At 43.5% G+C, this 22,578-nt stretch overlaps 1 protein-coding gene across 1 annotated transcript in view; it reads right to left on the minus strand.

Annotated features, from left to right (window-relative positions):
* Nucleotides 1-403: 403 nt before the first annotated feature.
* The window catches only part of LOC126176352 (UNC93-like protein), a 399,900-nt gene continuing 377,725 nt past the window's right edge, over nucleotides 404-22,578 (minus strand). Inside the window, exon 8 of the mRNA XM_049923505.1 lies at nucleotides 404-1,055. Coding sequence (XP_049779462.1) covers nucleotides 802-1,055 — 254 coding nt within the window. The 3' untranslated portion in view covers nucleotides 404-801. The remainder of the gene's footprint in view (nucleotides 1,056-22,578) is intronic.

The raw sequence follows: 22,578 nt of genomic DNA on the forward strand, positions 1-22,578 counted from the left end.
ATAAAAAAAACAAAGTTCCCAAAAAGTGCGAGAGATGGCGCGTCGTTTGGTGATGATCGTGTGCTCAGCCGCCACTTTCGTCATGCTTGGCTTCCGAAACCCCAGACCTCAGTCCGTGCGATTATTGGCTTTGGGGTTACCTGAAGTCGCAAGTGTATCGTGATCGAGCGACATCTCTAGGGATGGTGAAAGACAACATCCGACGCCAATGCCTCACCATAACTCTGGACATGCTTTACTGTGCTGTTCACATTATTCCTCGACTACAGCTATTGTTGAGGAATGATGGTGAACATATTGAGCATTTCCAGTAAAGAACATCATCTTTGCTTTGTCTTACTTCGTTATGCTAATTATTGCGATTCTGATCAGATGAAGCGCCATCTCGGACACTTTTTGAACGTTTGTATTTTTTTGGTCTTGTCTTGTCTCTCCAAGCATGTGTGTCAATTTTTACCTCTCTATCTACATTATTCCGTGATTTATTCAGTTTTCAAATTTATACTGACTTTTTGATCACCTGGTATATCGATCTGTTAAGAAGAGATCCAAGTACTTTATAGGCAACATCCAATTATTCATTTAGAGAATGACGTAATTTCCATACAATGCATTGTAAATAAATACTGAGAAATGATAGTGGACGAGCAGTTTTATCGAACAAAAGCACCGATCAGTGTTGTAACTATTACTAGGTCTACATTATGTTGGCACGTGCACCGCCAGCCTTATTGCGAACACTTGTTGTGCACGTAGGGAAATCACTTTAACAGTGGAGCAGCGCGACTACTCCGTGCCACGTCACAGCTTGGTCCGGGTGAGGGCGCCAGGGGAGGCCCGGCGGCGCGCGCGCACTTTCCGCCGGTGGCGGCCGACCTCGATGGCGACGTAGCCCGCCATGCCCCACAGCAGCAGGCCCAGCACCACGAACAGCTTGACGTCGGTGCGCAGGTAGGCGCTGTAGCCGTACGCCAGGATGTAGCCCAGCGACTCCCACAGACGGAAGCTGCTGAACGCCACCTTTTCCTGGCCCGGGAACAGGATGCCGCACAGAGCTGTCAACAGAACGTAGAAAACAGATGAGCATATGGGTAATGTTACTGCAGAAAAATAAACATACGGTGGGCACTGACAGTCTAGTAAGTAATAGGGCAATTATAATTAAAATTAAACTTTCCGACCGCTGTAGAAATAACACCACTGATCAGAATGACGTCAAATTGCAACGGAATATCATCGGTGAAGGGTGTAATGGTCGCCTAGTCGTAGATATTGCTAATTGCTATAATCGCACTATTTCACTCCCATTTACGGAGCTTGTTAGCACTTGATGTTAGGTTGGCGCCATTAAAATGCATTGTAGTAATCACTGCTGCTTGATGGATCGCTGCTGTGTCTCGATGTTGATGCTGGCTCTAAATCTGGTTGTCTAGGGTTAAAAACATGAGGTCCCGTGTTTTTTATGTGCTTTTGATGATAAAGAACGAGCGAAACCAACAAATATGTAAACTTCAAATATTTATTACTCTGGTGGCCATCTTAATTCCACTGTCCACCAAAGACCATGACACAACACAAAGTAGTACTTTCTATACATGTTCTTTGCATTGTTTATCCACCTCAAACAATAACACACAAACACCCTTTACCAAAGTGACATTCCGACTGCCTCCCGACCGTTCTTGCTGCTTGTATTTATAACATTGTCAAAGAACTACTAAAAAGAGATATAGTTTACAAGTCACATGTACATCTGTTATCATAATTTGTGCAGAAAAGTTATTAATTTGCATCGAGTGACATAATTTAACATGTTATTAAAATGACAGACAGATTTGTTGACTTGACAGAATAATTCTTTGTTACAAAAAGGCCGTTTTTTAGAAGTTTGTCAATTGACTTCTCTAATTTGCATAAATAAGTAAATAACATGAATTATTAAGAATTACATTGGTTTTCGTCTAAAATAGGATTGCTTACGTGAATACTGAGTGAAAACGCTCCTAATGAACAAATAGGTTTCACTGGGTGATTTTTATTTAAGGAGATCCAAAATACCTAAGTTGGCCACTATTTTTCGTACTTCATATTAATTATTTAAGATGAACTTAGTGTTTTTACATGATGACATTTGCTGTATCAGTGATCAAGTGATATAAACTTTTGTGTGGGTCAGTTACTCAGTATAATTTAATGGGTTGACTGTTTATGCAGACATGTTATGCAATCATTGTTAACATACACAATAACTTTTCTATAATCATAAATACTCGTTAAACTGGTTGAAATTTGGAGGGTATCGCATACTTCGGAACAGTAAAGCCTTTAATATGTTCCGTTACAAGGGGCAAAACGTATGGCAGAAGAAAAATAAATAGTTACAAAATGTAGCAATAGCTAGCGCTGTAAGCATCATAATTTAATAGTCGTCGACTAAAAATGTCAAATAAATCACACAACAATGCCCAAGGTGTACGTTTGACGTTCAACAAACTGCGCTACTCAGTGTGCGTGGATGTACAAGTATGATACTGTTAGTTACTTAAGCCCATCCACCATGGAAAGTGTACTTGTGAAGAAGGTAGACATAAAACTGAACGACACAATGCGCTACATTACTGGTTCCATCAAATCAACCCCATGCCACTGGTTACCTGTACATCCTCCACCTCACTTAGGCGGAAACAAGCTCTACTGAGGGAGGCCAAGAAAATCTCTGCATCACCCGCTCTACTACTGTACCAGCAATTCCGTCATTCGCCACAGCAACGATTGCAATCAAGAAGGCCAGCAAGTCTTACTGCAGGACAACTCATCGCGGATGGTTTTGATCTAAATGAAAGCTGGAAGCATGAATGTCCAACAAAAACATTGGGAACAAGAGCCCATCACCTTGATCCCACAAACAAGCCAAAAGGTTTTGACCTACCGAGGAACCTCTGGTGCCGCCTCAACAGGTTAAGGACTGGACATGGTTGTTGTAAGTATTACAGGTACAAATGGGGCTGGATCAGTTCACCAATGTGTGAATGTAAACAAGAAGAGCAGACAATTTAACATCTAGTCCAACGCTGCCCACTTCATTCATACCCTGGAATTCCCGACGACTTGTTCACTCTCACACCCAGCTTCATTAATTTGTTGAAAAACACAGACTTTAAGGTTTAGTCTTGTCTTATATGTGTATTGTATAAAATCACTTCTATCAACTGTATATTGTATAAAATCACCATACGATTACATAAATAAATCCACCAAGTCAAAGGTCATATCACATCCGATGGGAAAAATTGGTTTTTAATTTTCCTGAGGCCAAAAACCGCATAAAAAGTATGAACTAAATTCAAATCGGATTATAAATTTCCTTGTGACTGGCTCAAAAGATGTTCAATATGGTGTCCAACGTTTTCTGCAACAAGTTGAATTCGAGAAATAGCATGTTCCACAACTGATCGAAATGTTTCTGGGGTCACGTTCAGAATATGTTGCGCAATGCGTGCCTTCAGTGCAGCTAAATTTGCAATCGGAGCACTGAACACAACATCTTTCAGATAGCCCCGCAGCCAGAAGTGACACGGATTAAGATCAGGTGATCGGGACGGCCAGGCTGTAGGGAAATGGTGGCTGATAATTCTAGCGTTTTCTACATGGCGCTTCAGCAGCTGCTTAACTGGATTTGCGATCTGCGGAGGTGCTCCCTGTTGCATAAAAATGATCCCATCCACACATCCACGCTGTTTGGGAGCTGGAATTACGTGGTTGCGCCAAAGACACTCATAGCGCTTACCAGTGCGATACAGGTAATAAGACCGGAAGCACCTGTCTCTTAGAAAAAATATGGCCGTATGATAAATGATGCCGTAAACGTACACCCCACAGTGACCTTTTCAGGATGAACTGCCCCTACAAGGCGGAGGAATCAGCAATAATCGACGGCTTGAGGACGCAGAAGGCAATGGAAATAACTGTGTCAAAGACACATCATGTGTATCCACAGGACATGTGGCCTGTAATTGAAAAGTGTCATGATGCTCTCTCCATTGGTAATAGATTCCGGATTAGACATCTGCAGGGGACTGCCAAGGCAGAGATGACCATGTAAGTTGCAACTGGGTAGGGATGCTAGAATATCTGGAAAGGGAAATACAAACGGTCACTTTAATATGGAGGTGGTGGGGGGTTTCAGTGAAACGCAATGGAAAGAAGAAACGGACTTCTAGTCAGGCAAAAAAAAAAAAAAAAAAGGGTAATATCAACAGCAGCAAAATTCATTACGAATAGGAAAGTTGGGTGGAGAGTAAGATATTGTGAACAGTTCAGTGAGGGGGGCTGTTCTCTTCACAAACCAAAGCAAACCAGTTCCAAAAATAATAATTCGAATCACAAGCAGATGAGAAGGTAGTGAAATGCGGTAGGGAGCTGGTGTTGAGTGGAAGGGTACTGACAAGTGAGCCATAATGAATTTATTAAAGTTTCTAAAAACACTAACAACTTTATTTTTAAAAAGTAAAAATCTAAGAAAAACATTAACAAATTACCTCCAAAACTGAAAAGAGTAAATTTGAATGTGTGTGTGTGTGTGTGTGTGTGTGTGTGTGTGTGTGTGTGTGTGTGAATTCCTAATGGACCAAACTGCTGAGGTCGTCGGTCCCTAAACTAAATTTCAATAACAACTGACAGCAAACACTTCAAAACGTCAACAGTATAAAATCACTTTCCTTTAGTAAAGAATATTAAATCAAGTGAAAATACATTTACATTCCAAACAGCAAAACATATGATCACATGAATGTGTCACAAATGTCAACCATCGGCTATTCTCAGTAATTATCAAAACGCCATTGCCTTCGAAATAGCCAAAATGACTGACGAATGTGGTTCAAATTTATGATGATAGAGGCGGTGGCAGAGGCAACGCCAGTAACAATAATTCCTCCTCTACTAACACAGGACGGCGGTGCCGCTACCACAGTACTAGAAACCTTCATTAAAAATTTCAATCATGGTACACAGGCATCTTTCACTAGACCACAGTTAACAAGAGATATAATCACCTATCCTGTTACACAGAGACTACTCGTTAATTATTTAGTAAAAATTAAACATACTACAAACACAGAAAATTACTAACGTTATGCAGAAAACTTTGAATTGGCTACTGAAGCATAAAATTTTACTTTAGTTTCTTTCTTTTTGTAGATGCAAACAATTTAGTAAACAGCTCGAGCTCGTGATACTAGACAACAGGTAACTATAGACATGCAGCAGAAATAAGGCAGATAGAGTAAACAATTTTCACTGACAATAAATCAGACTCTAAAACCAGTTTGGAACAGTGACAGCCACAAACCCACAAACATTGGCATAACTGAACTAAAGTAGAACCAAGCAAAATGTTCATAAAAGTTTATACACATGACAACAGGCAACCAGGCTATGGAATCAAAATACCCACCACGCGACTCCAAGTGACGTGCACATTAATCGGATTCTCACCGTGATTTCTCGTAAAATCGAGCGCCCATTGACAGACTCTTTGCTTAGAGAGCGCCGAGATAAGTATGTAACGAATATTAATCACTCGTAGTCGGAAACCCCCGGGTATCATCCAACAGACGCCTCCGCGTCCAGTACTTACAAAGGTCAGACCGGACTCCAACCCGGCACCACAATGGACACAAACTGCTTGCAACCTCAATAGTAGAGAACACGTCGAATACTGTGCGTCCTTCCGAAGTAGCTTTTAACGAGCAATGTACGCGGCTGCGACCAACACTCGGCCACGCCAAACCCGCAATGAGCAAAGGCTCCACTCTTACCAACTGGCCACGGCAGACGCCTGGCCACAACAACACGCCGCCTCGCTTTCTCTTTTTGCCGCGCGTGTCACACTCTCCCCTTCTCGAGGTCGCTGCAGCCCTTAACTACCTTCGTCTCTGACCTGCCCTCTACCGGTGACAGTAACGTTCCATACTCTCCTGCGGCCCGAGGGATTCCAAATCCGCGGGAATTACGCGAAATTAAACGCGGTTTCACGAAATAGATAAGAAAGTGTATGAGGATATTGAAAGGCTAATTCAGTATGTAAAATTGGTTGATAAAGTGATAAACATGGGCGATTGTTTTTAAGTGGTAGCAGGGAAATGAATAGAAGACAGCGTTAGTGGAGAATATGGACTTTCTAGTAGGAATGAGAGAGGAGAAAGACTAATTGAGTTCTGAAATAAATTTCAGTCAATAATAACTAAATGACATTCAAAAATCGGAACAGGAGTAGGTCTACTCGGAAAAGGTTCGCAGCGAAGGAGGATTACAGCTGGATTATATCATGGTGAGGTTTTACAAGGCATATTTAGGAGTAGATATGGACACAGATCCCAGTTTAGTTGTGATGGAGAGTAGACTGAAGTTCAAGAGAACCGCCTGCAAAAATCAACGAGTAGAATAGAGCAATATAATTAATTTAGGAGCGAAATAAATAGGAAGAACAAGGAAATCAAGGCGAAATGGATACACGAAAAACGTTTAGAAGTCGAAAACGTAATAGCCATCGGAAGGAATGATTCACCACAAAGGAAAGGGAAAACAGTCGAAACGGTAGTGTTAGTACGCTTCACTACTATTGTCGATACCCAAATGATATCAAAATGCAAATTAGGTGATGTTTATAGTAAGATTTTAATCATAAACCTCGGGCAATGGACATGGAAATGGATCATTGTCTTCTATTTCGATAACTACTTTTATGTGCAACACTTACTCGTCCTGGTTATACCTCTCCTACTGTATATTAAGGTATGGTGTGAGAATATAACAGGATCTAGGTAGGCGAAGGACTAACCCAAGGACTGTCAGAAAGCAACAGACTTGTCAAAGCATAGCATCAGAAAACTAAGCACACAGTTAGTCTCAGATGGCTGTAGAACGATCGATTCGGACGTCAGTAGAGGGCGTAGGTTGGCCTTCTGCCAATGGGAGACCAGTGGTTTGAATAAGGAACCGTTGCCTCCGGAAAGCAGTCATGTACCAGCACTACTGCCAGTGCGTTCGAGCTGAAAAGACGTTCTGTAGCTGAGCTCCGGTTGGTACCTGGTAAGAAGTCGAAAAATGAGTTGTATTGTTGTGAGTAAGACTCGCGATGTATTATTTATTGTTGTTTTGATTAGTGAAGTGTCATATGTCGATGTAATTATTATTATTTTCGTGGAATAAGATGAAGAGTGAGTGGTAGTTGCAACCGTCGTTGTACTACAGCTGACCGTCAGTCTTGTACCTTACAGAACGAGTTCCAGAGTGTTAAGTTGTGGTGTTTAAAAAAGCGTACGAAGATATTTCTTTGCTAACATAATTTTGTGGAATGGACGTAAATTTTGAAGCAATTTTCGTTGTAATGGTGTCTTAGCGAATGGTTTGCGTCATTTCTGGTATAGCATAGTGACTGCGGAAAACACATAGATTTGAAAACGGTGAATGGTAGAGAACTTCCAGGAAAGACAAGAAGAAGCAGGCTAGAACGCTTTTAATAAATTTTTCGACGAATCCACTTCCTTTGTAGCTTGTGTCCTTGCCAGGTTTCTGAGCGACTTCCGAAAGAAAGCAGTAACGGTGAGAATATCATGATTGCACGTGTTTAACTGTGGTCGTGGATTGTTAGAGATATCACGAACTGTGGGATAGGCGTATTCGTTTTATGCGATTAATTTAAGTGCTCAGTTGATTATCTCCGTCGTTCATGGTAGATGCATTGTGCCGCCCACATGTGTGCAAGAGGTAAGCAGTGTCTTCAACAATGCAACCAGGTAATAACTGAGTCCTAACGCGTATTTACAGTAATCTGGAACATTCTGATATTGGTTTTACTTGAATTTTGTGTATTTTTGATTTTTTTTTCTTTGTGAGGGAGAGATAGCTTTGTGCTTAGCAAAGATCCACGTGGTGGCTATGGCCACAGTTTTATCAATTACTGTTACCCTCTTTCGATTTCAGTATCAGAATTATAATTGCTTGCAGCCATATATACAGTAACATTCATGCGTATTTTCCGTGAGTGATAGCAGTTCTAAGTGTTCCCGCCAAAAGTCTGCTCAAGTCACTAGTTCAAGTGATAAAACATTTCCTGTATTATTAATCGTAATCAAAGCCTCCCCTTTCAACATGTGTTTCCTCGTTAATTCAACTTTTTCCACTTACTTCACCAGCTTACGTAAACAATGCACCCTGAAGTGTCTTTGATGCAGAGCTTTCGCATAAAGTGCGGCAACGCAAATTGTGTAATCGATAGCGGGCGCCTGCTTTCGATGTGCATCCCTGTGACGCTGCATGAAAATGTTATGTAGTTTGAGAGCGTGTTCCTCCTCTTGCCTCCCCGATAGTGTGATCAAGCATTAATCCGTGAGTAAGAGGCCGACTAAAAGGAGTTCCTTTACAAGTAATTCATATAACAGAAGTTTATTTTACTCCGATTCAGAAATAATGTTGGTTATAGTCCATGTAGTTCACAATAAGAGAGAAACTTGTATGATACAACAAAAGAAGTTCATTACGTGTTGCTCGTGACTGTTCCTAAGCCCTCTTTATAAGCAGGATGTTGCAAATCAAATTTATAACATACGTAAGAGAAAAAAGTAGCAATAAAGCTAAAATAAATAAAATACATAATAAAATTCCGAGAGTTCAGTTTAGTGTCAGCTTGGTTAGGGGTTTGTTTCAAGCAAGCGGTTGCCTACCTCTAATGCTGAATGTATTGATTGAAGGTACAACTAACGTTATCCGTTGCATTTCTTCAGTTATTTCTTAAGTAATTTAAAGTAGGACCATTGACAATAATTAAGGAGACTCATAGCACCACAGCCTCAGTGTAAAGCAAGAGAAAAAATCTTAACAACTGTCACAGGATAGTACAGAGACAATAGTGAAGGCACAAACAAATTGCTTCATGTACGTGTAGCCATAACTAAAGAAAAATATATTTCAACAACAGAGTCTTTCGTAAAATTAGAAGCAACTGCGGTATCATTAGGAGTGCGATTATAATTCCACTGCCGGCCTGTGTGGCCGAGCGGTTATAGACGCTACAGTCTGGAACCGCACGACTGCTACGGTCGCAGGTTCGAATCCTGCCTCGGGCATGGATGTGTGTGATGTCCTTAGGTTAGTTAGGTTTAAGTAATTCTAAGTTCTAGGGGACTGATGACCTTAGAAATTAAGTCCCATAGTGCTCAGAGCCATTTGAACCATAATTCCACTGTTAAATGCAGAGGAGATAGGCAGAAAAAGAATACTGAAGGCATCTCCGAGGGGAAAAACTGTCTAATTACGTGCAAGAAGACCGAATGGGACGGTATGGAAGACATAGGACATCCATTATTAGCAGAGTTTTGTACAACGTTAGAAGACTTCGTACCACAAAAGGTAGAAGGAGCAGATAACATTTTTTAGAAATTACTTAAATCAGTAGGGAAAGTGGTAAGCAAGCGACTATTCAGTGTACACAACCTATGAGATTGGAGACACTTATCTGACTTTCGTAAAAAATATCATCAAAACAATACCGAAGTAGCAATGGCAGGTAAGTGCGAGAATTATCGCACAACCAAGTTAATAGCTTATGCATTCCAGTTGCTGACAGGAATAATATATAGAAGAATTGAAAAGAAAAAATGAGGAGCTGTTGGTTGACCATCAGTTTGGCTTTAGGAAACATAAAGGCTGCAGGGAGGCAGTTCTGATATTGTGACAAAATGGAAGCAAGACTTAAGGGCAATCGCACCACATTCACAGCACTGGTCGACCTAGAGAAAGCACCTCCATGGTGAGGGGTAAGGCCTGACACTCGATATTTTCTGCGTACTCTGATTTAAATGCTATTATAACGTAAATGTCCAAAGAATGCTGCATGTTTATCACTAGTGAAGACCACAAATGATAATACAAAAAAATATCTATATGGAATAGCGATATGCAGACACACAGATGTTTGTAGTATAGCGTACACAAGGTATCAAAAGGCAGCGCTTTGGTTGAGCTGCCATTTGTACTGAGGCGATTAATGTGAAAAGGTGTCCAACGTGATTATGATAGCACGGCGGGATTAACAGACGTTGAACGCGCAGTGGAACATTCTATTTCGGAAATCGGTAAAGAATTCAGTGTTCCGTCGTCCACGGTGTCAAGAGTATGCAGAGAATGTCAAGTGTCAGGCCTTACCCATCACCATGGAAAACGCAATGGGCCACGGCCTACACTTGACGACAGGGAGCAGTGGCATTTGCGCGAGTTGTCAATGCTAACAGACAAGTAACACTGTGTGAAATGACCGCAGAAATCAATGTGGCATCATCACTGATGCATATCGCTATTCCATGACTTCTGTCATCCTAGCCTAACTATATCTGTGTTACGAGCGACAGCCGCCAATATTGGCATATTATCATTTGTGGCCTTTGCTAGTTACAAACATGCAGCATTCTTTGGACATTTACGTTATAATAGCATTCAATTCAGGCCGTTTACATCCCTTTGACACATGTGCTATCCACTCGTCACCTCCAGGGGGCTCACGGTCTTTTCGTGAGTTCTTGCATGGCGCACACGGGGTCCGAGCTATTGCAACAAATTCTTCCTTCCCAGGTTACATTTCCTTCCCTGTGCCTCTACATTCCTGTCCCCGCTCCTCTCCCTGTACTTCCTCCTTCCCCTCTCTCGGTGTCGACCTGGGTATCCACGTGGTTTCCTGCATTCCTTGCAGTTTTGTTCTCCTTGTCATATATCTGTCATCCTTCCCTTTTTTGCTCCCCTTTCGGGTTTGACTTCTACTTCTGTTGTGTGATCCATTTGGGGCAGAAAGGTCGTAAAGACAACTGCACTGATGCCGGCGTCTTTATTCTGGCATTCGATGGAGATACCCTCCCAGAGAAAGTCAAGTTTGGGTGTTATCAACGTGATGTGAAGCCAAGAGGTGCTTTTGGTGCTTGCGTTTTGGGCATACGTCTTCCTTACCCGAGTCTTGTTCCCCTTTCCTCTCCCCCTCCCCTGCAGTTGTGATGCTCTTCCCTCCAGGTGCCGTTCTCCCTTCATGGTCAAACAGGTTCCCCCCTTCTTTGGCACCTGTCAGTAATGGGGCTGTGTGTCCCAAGGTCATCCACTCTCTTTTTGTTCCAGATGTCGCAGAAAACTGATTTCCCTCTGTACCATTCCCACCTCGCACTGTGACGGTGCGGTTCTAGGCCCTTCAGTCTGGAACCGCGCGACCGCTGCGGTCGCAGGTTCGAATCCTGCCTTGGACATGGATGTGAGTGATGTCCTTAGGTTACTTAGGTTTAATTAGTTCTAAGTTCTAGGGAACAGATGACCTCAGTGGTTAAGTTACAAAGTGCTCAGAGCCTTTTAAACCATGCCCACCTCAACATAACAAAAAAGAAGAAGAAACGTAAGTCCCACGACAAGCCCCCCATCCAATGCCTCCGGAGGTGATCTGGTGGCATGACTGGCTCCAGCCCATTCACCTCCCTTTGGGATACCCATTCTTCCATGACTGTTCAGTGGAACTTTAATGGATTTTACCATCACATGCAGAGTTGCAATCCCTCATTGCCTTTTACTTGGCAGCTTGTCCTGTTCCCCAGGGACCTCATTTCACTGATTGTCACTGATGTCCCTTCCATGTTCCATGCTTCTTGTCAGAACCAGCTGGCACTTTGAGGGCTTCCTGTGGCGTCTGCATGTTCGTCTGTCTGGATATTGTTAGTTCATGGCTCCCCTAGGAAGTGATTGCCATTTGGGTCCACTTGGACTCTGCTGTCATATTTTGCAATGTCTATCTCTCTCCTGACAGGGTACCTACATCTGCTGCCCTAGCTGCTGTCCTTCAGCAACTGCACCCACCCTTCCCACTACTTGGATATTCTAATGCCTATTATCTTCTGTGGGGCAGTGCTTCTTCATCTAGTCGGCATCTCCTCATTGACCAATTTCTTGTAGAGAATGACCTGTGTCTTCTTAATTATGGTTCCCCTACTAATTTTTGCGCCACATATTCCACTTTCTCTGCCACTGACCTTTTACTCTTCTCCCCTTCTTTCTTCCTTATACTGGTAGCCACATGACAACCTCTCTTGTAGTGACCATTTTCCATTGATTCCCTCGTTCCCTTCCTGCCTCTCGATGACTAGATTACCCCACTAGGTTTTCCGTAGGATTGATTGGCCTCTTGGCCTCTATATATGTCCCAGACATACTGATGAAGTCATCTGTGACCTGTGTGATAAAATAATCCTCACTGCCGGCATTGCTGTTTCCCACTAGATGGGCTTCATTCGGTGTCGACCACTTCCACTGTGTAACATGGCCATTGCCACCGGTATCTGTGATCATCCTCACATCTTGCAACTTCTTAAACAGCACCCATCATCTGCTGGTCTAATTACCATTAAATGCTTTCATGCATGCCAAAGCCAGTTACTTAATCCAACACAGAAAATGGATGAGTTGGGAACATTTAGTCTCCTCTCTAAACTCCTCTGTCCCTTTGTTACTGATGCAGGCTACACTCTGCGTCCTCCAAGGTTGTCAGCATCAGTCATCCATTCCCGGCTCTGTTCTTCCAGGTGGATTTTGTACAAATCCATCAGTTCTCATGGAATACCTCACGACCCTTTTTGCGGTGTCATCAGCGTCAGCCTCCTATACAGCTGCCCTCCTCTTCTGGAAATAATGGGCAGAACCTTCCCATTTATGTTTTACCTCATGTCAGGTGGAATCCTACAGTGAACCTCTTACTGAAGGGGGGCTTCTTCTGACCCTCTCTTCTTTCCAAGATTCAGCTCCTGGCCCCAGTTCTATCCATAACAAACTGCTTCAACGCCTCAATCCTCCACAATGCCAGTATCTCCTCCAGCTGTTTAGCTCCAAGGCAATTTCCCCTCTAAATGCAAGGACAGTATTGTGGTTCCTGTCCTTAAGCCTGGGAAAGAGCCAAAGACCCTTGATAGTTACTGGCTCATAGTTACTGGCAATACTAGGTTGACCCTCCCCCCAACCACAATGATCCATATTTTGCTGAACTGCCCCCTCCCCCTTTTGAAACTCAACACTAAATGTACCTTGACCCCCTTCCTTGTTTCGAGGGTCAGCGGCTAACCGTCGCATGGTTACGTCTGTTTTTGCTTTTCATCGCGAAAATGGTTTGTACTCTCTTGTATGATTCCTTCAATTTTCCAGTAGAATTTGACACCCTCATCTAGCGCAGGCGTTGGTTATGGCAGCCTTGACCTGAAGTACAAACATGTTCCGGGAAAATCAGGAATACAGAAATGCAAGTCGCTGAGGAATGAAATAAATAGGAAGTGCAGGGAAGCTAAGACGAAATGGCTGCAGAAAAAATGTGAAGACATCGAAAACGATATGTCGGAAGGACAGACTCAGCATACAGGAAAGTCAAAACAACCTTTGGTGACATTAAAAGCAACGGTGGTAACATTAAGAGTGCAACGGGAATTCCACTGTTAAATGCAGAGGACAGAGCAGATAGGTGGAAAGAATACATTGAAAGCCTCTATGAGGGTGAAGATTTGTCTGATGTGATAGAAGAAGAAACAGGAGTCGATTTAGAAGAGATAGGGATCCAGTATTAGAATCGGAATTTAAAAGAGCTTTGGAGGACTTACGGTCAAATAAGGCAGAAGGGATAGATAACATTCCATCAGAATTTCTAAAATCATTGGGGGAAGTGGCAACAAAACGACTATTCACGTTGGTGTGTAGAATATATGAGTCTGGCGATATACCATCTGACTTTCGGAAAAGCATCATCCACACAATTCCGAAGACGGCAAGAGCTGACAAGTGCAAGAATTATCGCACAATCAGCTTAACAGTTCATGCATCGAAGATGCTTACGAGAATAATATACAGAAGAATGGAAAAGAAAATTGAGAATGCGCTAGGTGACGATCAGTTTGGCTTTAGGAAAAGTAAAGGGACGAGAGAGGCAATTCTGCCGTTACGGCTAATAATGGAAGCAAGGCTAAAGAAAAATCAAGACACTTTCATAGGATTTGTCGACCTGGAAAAAGCGTTCGACAATATAAAATGGTGCAAGCTGTTCGAGATTCTGAAAAATGTAGGGGTAAGCTATAGGGAGAGATGGGGCATATACAATATGTACAACAACCAAGAGGGAATAATAAGAGTGGACGATCAAGAACGAAGTGCTCGTATTAAGAAGGGTGTAAGACAAGGCTGTAGCCTTTCGCCCCTACTCTTCAATCTGTACATCGAGGAAGCAATGATGGAAATAAAAGAAAGGTTCAGGAGTGGAATTAAAATACAAGGTGAAAGGATATCAATGATACGATTCGCTGATGACATTGCTATCCTGAGTGAAAGTGAAGAGGAATTAAATGATCTGCTGAACGGAATGAACAGTCTAATGACTAGACAGTATGGTTTGAGAGTAAATCGGAGAAAGACGAAGGTAATGAGAAGTAGTAGAAATGAGAACAGCGAGTAACTTAACATCAGGATTGATGGTCACGAAGTCAATGAAGTTAAGGAATTCTGATACCTAGGCAGTAAAATAACCAATGACGGAGGGAGCAAGGAGGACATCAAAAGCAGACTCGCTATGGCAAAAAAGGCATTTCTGGCCAAGAGAAGTCTACTAATATCAAATACCGGCCTTAATTTGAGGAAGAAATTTCTGAGGATGTACGTCTGCAGTACAGCATTGTATGGTAGTGAAACATGGACTGTGGGAAAACCGGAACAGAAGAGAATCGAAGCATTTGAGATGTTGTGCTACAGACGAATGTTGAAAATTAGGTGGACTGATAAGGTAAGGAATGAGGAGGTTCTACGCAGAATCGGAGAGGAAAGGAATATGTGGAAAACACTGATAAGGAGACGGGACAGGATGATAGGACATCTGCTAAGACACGAGGGAATGACTTCCATGGTACTAGAGGGAGCGGCAGAGGGCAAAAACTGTAGAGGAAGACAGAGATTGGAATACGTCAAGCAGATAATTGAGGACGTAGGTTGCAAGTGCTACTTTGTGATGAAGAGGTTAGCACAGGGAAGGAATTCGTGGCGGGCCGCATCAAACCAGTAAACCAGTCAGTAGGGAAAAAAAAATAAAAAAAAATAAAAAATAAAGAGCTTTCCTCCACAGCAGTCCGGTTGCCACCGCTTATTCCCTATATTTTGTCTGGTCTGTTGTGCTGTTTTGCTCTCCCTTTTCTTGTGTCTTCTTCCCCTGGTGTTGTTCCAGTAGTATCGTGATAATGCTATGGTGGTGGTATAGGTGGTAGTGATGGTGCCCCACCGTGCGTAGCGTTTCTGGGCACCCATGCCCTCCCCGTTTCTAACCACCACCCTCCTAATCTTTCCTCTTCCTGCTGTCCTGAAGTCCCTTCTCCCTCTTTGTTTGCACATTATCTCTTCCCCTTGACTGGACTCTGCTGTTTGTGCTGTTCCATCCTTGAGTTCTGCCATGCTAGATCCTGAGACTGTGGTCCCGCTGTCTGGTCTCCTCCCGCAGTTCAACCAACCAGTCCACTGGTCTACAGTGGGACTCGCTCCTAACACTCTACACAGTCAGTTCCATTGGTTGCTGCCAGCGCTAGAAACACAGAATACCTTTACTTGTATATGCTCTCTACCACTACCTAAGAAGTTGCTCGGTCAGATTCAGGTTCGTAAAGTTCATGAAAATACATTTTACGCGTATGCGAGTGTAGTGGTCTCACTACACTTATTGCGTATGTCAAAGCGAAACGTAAACGTATTACATCATTTTCTTTCTTTTAATATCTGATAACACAGATACGTCATCCACAACATTAGGGATACCGTGAGCAAATGCAACATTATGAGAATTCATAACACACAGGGCGATGGGATAAGTATGACAGAGGCTATCACTAGGCGGACACCAGCCAGTGCATGCGTTGTGTTGGTTTACCTTTTTGGGAAATTTAATTTAAATACACTAAAGAGCTAAAGAAACTGGTACACCTGCCTGATGTCGTGTAGGACCTCCGCGAGCACGTAGAAGTGCCGCAGTAGCAGCAGTAACCAATCTAACAACTGCGCCATTTTTGTTTTTTCTTTATTGTAATTTTTAACACCTTACAAGGCGGGCTGTCAGCAGCTGAGTACGCCGCTCTTCAGCCTTGAGATTTACAATAAAATAGAGGGGACACAGAGAATACAATCAAAAATGGTGGGCATAACAATGTAGACACCAAAAAACAAACAAACAAAAAAAAAAACACAGAGTCGTTCACGCCTGACGAAAAAACATCACTGACACTAGTTGACACGGCGCACAAAACACGGACGGTTGCGACGGAACACGTGAACAGAGGAGGCGTGACGACGAAAGAACACTAAACACAGACGAAGGCACACACACGAGACACTGATGCCGACGATCTCCGGCGCGCGAATGTTCACAGAGCGTGTGCAAGTCCGGGGACCTGCCAAGAGAGGAGGAGGAGGAGGGGGAGTGGGAGAGGGAGAGGGGAGAGCAGAGATGCCATGGGCAGGGGAGAGTGGGGGGGGGAGGGGGAAGGGGAAGCCCGGGGGAAGAGGGTTGGAGGACGGGGGATGGGGGAAAAAGTAAAGAGAAGGGAGGGAGGGTGCCTAAAGGAAAGGAAACAGGGAGTGGGGGGAGGATCAAAGTTGATAGGAGGGGTAAATGGAAGGGAGGAGGACATCATCAGGGAGGGGGAGCTGGCGGAAGCCACCTCGGGAGAGGGTAAGGAGGGTGGAGAGATGGAGACCGGGCGGGACGTGGGAATACAGGCGCGGCAGCGGGCGGGGGTGGGAGAGGAGCGGGGAGACGAGCGGGTGAGGAGGATCGAGTTTGTGGCAGGTGTACAGGATCCGTATCCTTTCAAGGAAGAGGAGAATGTGGGGGAAGGGGATGAGATCATAGAGGATCCGCGTGGGGGAGGGGAGACGGATGCGATAGGCGAGGCGGAGAGCATGGCGTTCAAGGATTTGGAGGGATTTGTAAAAGGTAGGGGGTCGGAGATCCAAGCCGGATTGGCATAACAAAGGATAGGGCGAATGAGGGATTTATAGGTGTGGAGGATGGTGGAGGGGTCCAGACCCCACATACGGCTGGAGAGGAGCTTGAGGAGACTGAGGCGGGAGCGTGCCTTGGCTTGGATTGTCCGGAGATGGGGAGTCCAGGAGAGGCGACGATCGAGGGTGACGCCAAGGTACTTAAGGGTGGGAGTGAGGGCGATAGGACGGCCATAGATGGTGAAACTGCGCCAGACACTTGTTGTCTTATATATGCGTTGCCGATCTCAGTGCCGTATTCCGCCTGTTTACATATCTCTGTATTTGAATACTCATGTCTATACCAGTTTCTTTGCTGCTTCAGTGTATTACGAACCTGGCACTAGTCTTCAGTATGTAGCTGATGATGTCTGCCCGTCCTGCAGTTAAAATATTCGTACCACATGGAAACTACAACTGTGAAATGTCTTTACTTGTGTCAAGAACTTGCATTTCAAGTCCTAAAACTAATTTGCAGCCAGTCGTCTCAACAAAAAGTATCACTTATACCTTCAGACCTTTTCTCTCTCATTCTGTTTTTTCTTTGAAAACGGTTAAGTTTTTACATACCAATATGGCTCTGCACTCTATTTCAGTCATTTTCTGATCTGCATGAATGAAAAAGGATGAAACAGCTCTGTACAGAGTATCTAAATGCAACATTTTACGACACCACTTTCTGGAGTGTGCAGGAGTGTGTAGTTGCAGATAAAATTTACGCCGGGACCGAACGCTGTAAAGCGATCTCTCTCGCACAGTTTTAAAGTTGAAAAAGCTCGCAGAGCCCTTTTTCAAGCAGCTAATGCGATTAGGTAAGCTACGCGGCGCAGTGCATGCGTTGCGATGTACCAGTAGAGGATAAAACCCTTTTTAAGTTTATCAAGAGCCGTGAAATATTGAATTAACGTTTTTCTCCGTTTGGAGCTGCGCGTATTTCTTTCATTCTTCGTATCTTCTCTTTCTCGATGGAACTTATTTTCATATGCTGCCTCAGAGTTTATAGTTCGCAAGTTCGCTAACATCGAATTTACATCTTCTCTGTGTAGCACTTATAGTGGTAAGGTATTTGTTTCTCCTGCAAGGGAATCCACTGACAGACGACTTTTGTCTTTCAGGTTTCATTCGTGTGCATAAGTACTACATCGTAGACCTACGTTAACCACTGCTCATACTATAGGTACAGATTGTTTCATGCAAGAGAATTTATTATACACCAAAAAAAGATTACGAGCACATCGATGATTCATAATTAATGAAATCAGGTTTTGAATTGCAAAAGCCTACAGTTCAGTCGCAGTTTACCTGTTTCCCAAAATATTACTTAGGTAAATTCGTCCAGTTTAGTTGGAGTATAATACTCCACTGAATGTTCCCAACTGATTTACAAATTTGACGGAATAAGACACTAACCATAACGAGGCTTCTGCGTAGTTGTTGGTGCAGTACACATTTTAAAGTGCCAATAACATCAAAAACATTTTACATAAATAAGTGTAACAGCTTGGTAGGACCTACAGGGAGTGGTCAAATCCTGTGAGTTACCGAGTTCGACGAACTTCGGCGTGTCGCTAGGAGACACATTCTCATCATCGGCTGTTATGCAGTCCTTGGTTCTGAACAGTGGTATCATTTGTGGCGAAGCCGAGCAGGTTGGTGGAGCAAGAGCCTTGGGTTCTGGTGTTAGTGTCCGAAAGGGAAGGTTTGCCTTATAGAGAAAAAACTAACTTCATCATGTGGCTAGTGCGTACTATGGGATGAGGGGCGGCTTAGTGTAGTTCAGTGATCGCCAGGTCTACGAGGTTTCTGAACTACTGTACTGTACTGCGAGCTGCCGAAAGAGACGAGGACAGAAATAAGAACTTTTTAAAAATCTTGCATTTGTTTATTCCTTATTAACTTAGGCCTACAATTCCAGTAAATATGAAATATATTCTAATTAAACAGTATGGGAGCAAAAGAAATTGAAACTGAATTGTACATATGAAAGAAACTGAAATGTAGTAAGTAATAAACGACAGGTGTGAGAACAGATATTTTGTCAGGGTTACCAACATTATTGAGAAGCATGACATTCTTTCCTATCATCTACATGGTTTTTTATGTTGGGAGAATAGGTAGTGTTCCCCACTGGAATAGAGTAGTCCAAATGTTCAACAGACAGTCTGCTTCCGGACTTTTTTTTTTTTTTTAATCTCTTAATGGATAAGGAAATCTCACACAGATATGTGCAGCTGGACACTGTGTTCACTTTGAGACCAACCTCGACGAAAATTGGGTAGGCTTCTTTGCCAAAAAGAAGTCAAATAACATTAGAACTTGAAGAAAGCAATTTTAAAGATAAGTAATTTCGAAAGTCAGTTTCAACTGCATTGCGTCATTGTCTCCTAGAAAATCAAAATTCTCCAAGGTACAAATAGAGAAGACTTCAACATCAATTTCTGTAAAATTGGATTTGACAAACTGGGCAACAACTGAAATAATTTTGAAATCTTGGAACTTCTCCACACTGAGAGAATTTCAACGTACGGTTTACTGTTTTAAGAAGGCGCTCAAGAACCCTGCTTGCCAAAGATTTGTTTCAAGCAGACAGTTTTCGTATTCACCTTTATGAATATTTTTTCCCATAGTTCCAGCTTTCTTCAGAATGAAGTAACATCTAAAACTGTTCTGCCAATACCTTTATCCTTGACTTAAAGCTGTTAAAGCTGTAATTTGAGGCTATTTAGGTTTTTGGGAATGTCTGCTAGAAAAGCAAAATCCTAGATCCAAACTAGATCTTCTCTAAGCCAGGAAACATCTATTTAAAACGTTGTAAAACTCTGCTTTTACTAAACCAACGAACGTCCGTATGAAGCAGTAAATAATCATAGTGACAATCTAGTTCATGCCTATGAATTACCTGTTTTCTAACTTGTTAACTACTTTTATAACTGTTTCCGTTAAGCTATTCATACTTAAAGACTTTCCACATACTGTCTGTTGAGGTTTTATAGAATGGTAAGACAGAAATTTAGAAAAGCTATTGTCTTTATGACACAAAGCTGTGAATCTATTCTCCCTGCCTACGATCGCAACCTCCATCACTTGCTAAGCCCACCACCTTCTTTACAGGAAATTTTTCAATATTAATAACGTCGTTAACTCCCAAAAATATGTCCTGTTCTGTAGCACATCGTGTTAGTGGTTTATTCTTTACCAGCTGTTCTCTTTTTCTGGACATTTGTCAAAAGCTTTTCCGACAAACTGGGGTGACTGAGCTGCACGAACTATATCAGTCGATTCGTCAAGTTGTAGTAAAAATTGCTGCAGCGATCGAAGTCTGTTTTAAGTTGTGAAGTGACGTCAGAACTCATACCCTCAACCCTGCTCAGCACTGTATTTGGAGAAAACTGTACAAATTTAATATCAGACTTTACCCCAGTTTCACCGATCGAGGTGGCGCAGTGGTTAGCACACTAGACTCGCATTCGGGAGGACGACGGTTCAATCCCACGTCCGGCCATCCTGATTCAGGTTTTCCGTGATTTCCCTGAATCGCTCCAGGCAAATGCCGGGATGGTTCCTTTGAAAGGGCACGGCCGACATCCTTCCCTAATCCGATGAGACCGATGACTTCGCAGTTTGGTCTCCTCCCCCCCAAATCAACCAACCAACCATTACCCCAGTTTCATATTTGAAACTAACAAATAATAAACCTGCTGCTTCCAAAATATGCATTTTTGATATATTCACTTTCCTCGTGCGTTGTTTTATTCTGTGGAATAAGTTTTGAGACTCGCAATGACGCCTCGATAGCTGGTTTATTCTTGACTCATGGTTTTAAGAAAGTTGACTGTTAAACATTACGTTTGGATTTTAGCTACCTTACCCTTCCTTTCCTTAGAGCAAGATCCAATGAGGAAATACTTTCCAAGCCCTGAGTTGGACGGTTTTGAACTGAAGTTCGACGTTCCCTTTCTTCCCAGGTAATAAAATTGCGTAACGCAGTAAACACAAAAAAAAAAAAAAAATGGCTCTGAGCACTATGGGACTTAACAGCTATGGTCATCAATCCCCTAGAACTTAGAACTACTTAAGCCTAACTAACCTAAGGACATCACACAACACCCAGTCATCACGAGGCAGAGAAAATCCCTGATCCCGCAGGGAATCGAACCCGGGAACCCGGGCACAAAAAATTTGTCCTATTCCGGTGTTGATGGGCCCAGCTGACGCGTAAAGCTTTGTGTAATGCAGTCATCAAGGGTACACGAGTGGGCATTCGGTTCCGAGAATGGTTCGCACGCTGACACTTATTGATGGCCAACCATTGAAACCTGCTCCCCCTGCGGGTCCGGGGATTAGAATAGGCCCGAGGTATTCCTGCCTGTCGTAAGAGGCGACTAAAAGGAGTCCATCCCCCTCACGGGGGTAGTTAGCGCCTGCGTCCGGAGACGGACGGTTCCACGACCTATAATTGTGGCCTTTTTGGTTTTTCACTTCTCGTTTCTTCCTTCCTTTTGTTAGTTCCTTTCTTTGTTCTTCTCCACCTCACTGTCTTCCTTACTCTTTCCCTTGACTTCTCCTTGCCTTCTCATTGCCTTCTTCTCCTTGCCTTCTCATTGCCTTCTTCTCCTTGCCTTCTCATTGCCTTCTTCTCATTGCCTTCTCATTGCCTTCTTCTCCTTGCCTTCTTCTCCTTGCCTTCTCTGGTCTCCGCCTCGGCGTTTGAGACGGTCTGTCCTCTTTCTCCCTCTCTCTCTTGTTTTTCCTCTTCTTCCTTCCTCCCTGTGCGTGCCTGAAGGCCGACCCACGCGTTCGCACGCGTAGCCGATGACGGGGTAACGCGTAAGTCCCCGCCCTGGGTAGACATGTAAGGCACGCGCGTACCCCCTGGTAAAGGCCAGGCCCGGGGAGGGGTGATTGCCTGAGCTGATACCTTCTGACCATGCCGATTGGTCCCTCCGTCTGTTTCTCGGGAGGTGTGACCTGAGGTGTAAACATTCACCTAAGGCGGGAGTGCCCTCTGAGAGGGTCCCCACAAGGAAGGAGCGCGCCATCGGAGACGCTGGCAATCATGGGGGATTCCTCCGCAATGGATTCTACTCCATCTCTTTCGACTTCTGCCCAAAAACGGAAACGTGACCAGCCACCAGTGACAAAAGTACTACCGCCTGCCCCACAGTTCCTCGTCGTTTCTCGATCTGAGGACGGAAAGGATTTTTCCTCTTCAACCCTTTCGTTATCCAGAAGGGCGTAGATGCCATAGCCGGATCTGTCAAATCTTGTACCAGGTTGCGTAACGGTACCTTATTACTAGAAACTGAGAGTGCCTTTCAGGCACAAAAACTGCTTCGGGCCACACTCCTGTACACGTTCCCTGTCCGGGTGGAGGCCCACCGAACTTAGAATTCGTCTCGTGGTGTAGTCTATACTAGCTCCCTCGACGGATTGACTGACGAGGAGATTCAATCTTTCCTCGCTGAGCAGGGCGTGACGGCTGTCCATAGGGTCATGAAAAAGGTCAAC

This window comes from Schistocerca cancellata, chromosome 3 (genome assembly GCF_023864275.1).
Source record: "Schistocerca cancellata isolate TAMUIC-IGC-003103 chromosome 3, iqSchCanc2.1, whole genome shotgun sequence".
Lineage (NCBI taxonomy): Eukaryota > Metazoa > Arthropoda > Insecta > Orthoptera > Acrididae > Schistocerca > Schistocerca cancellata.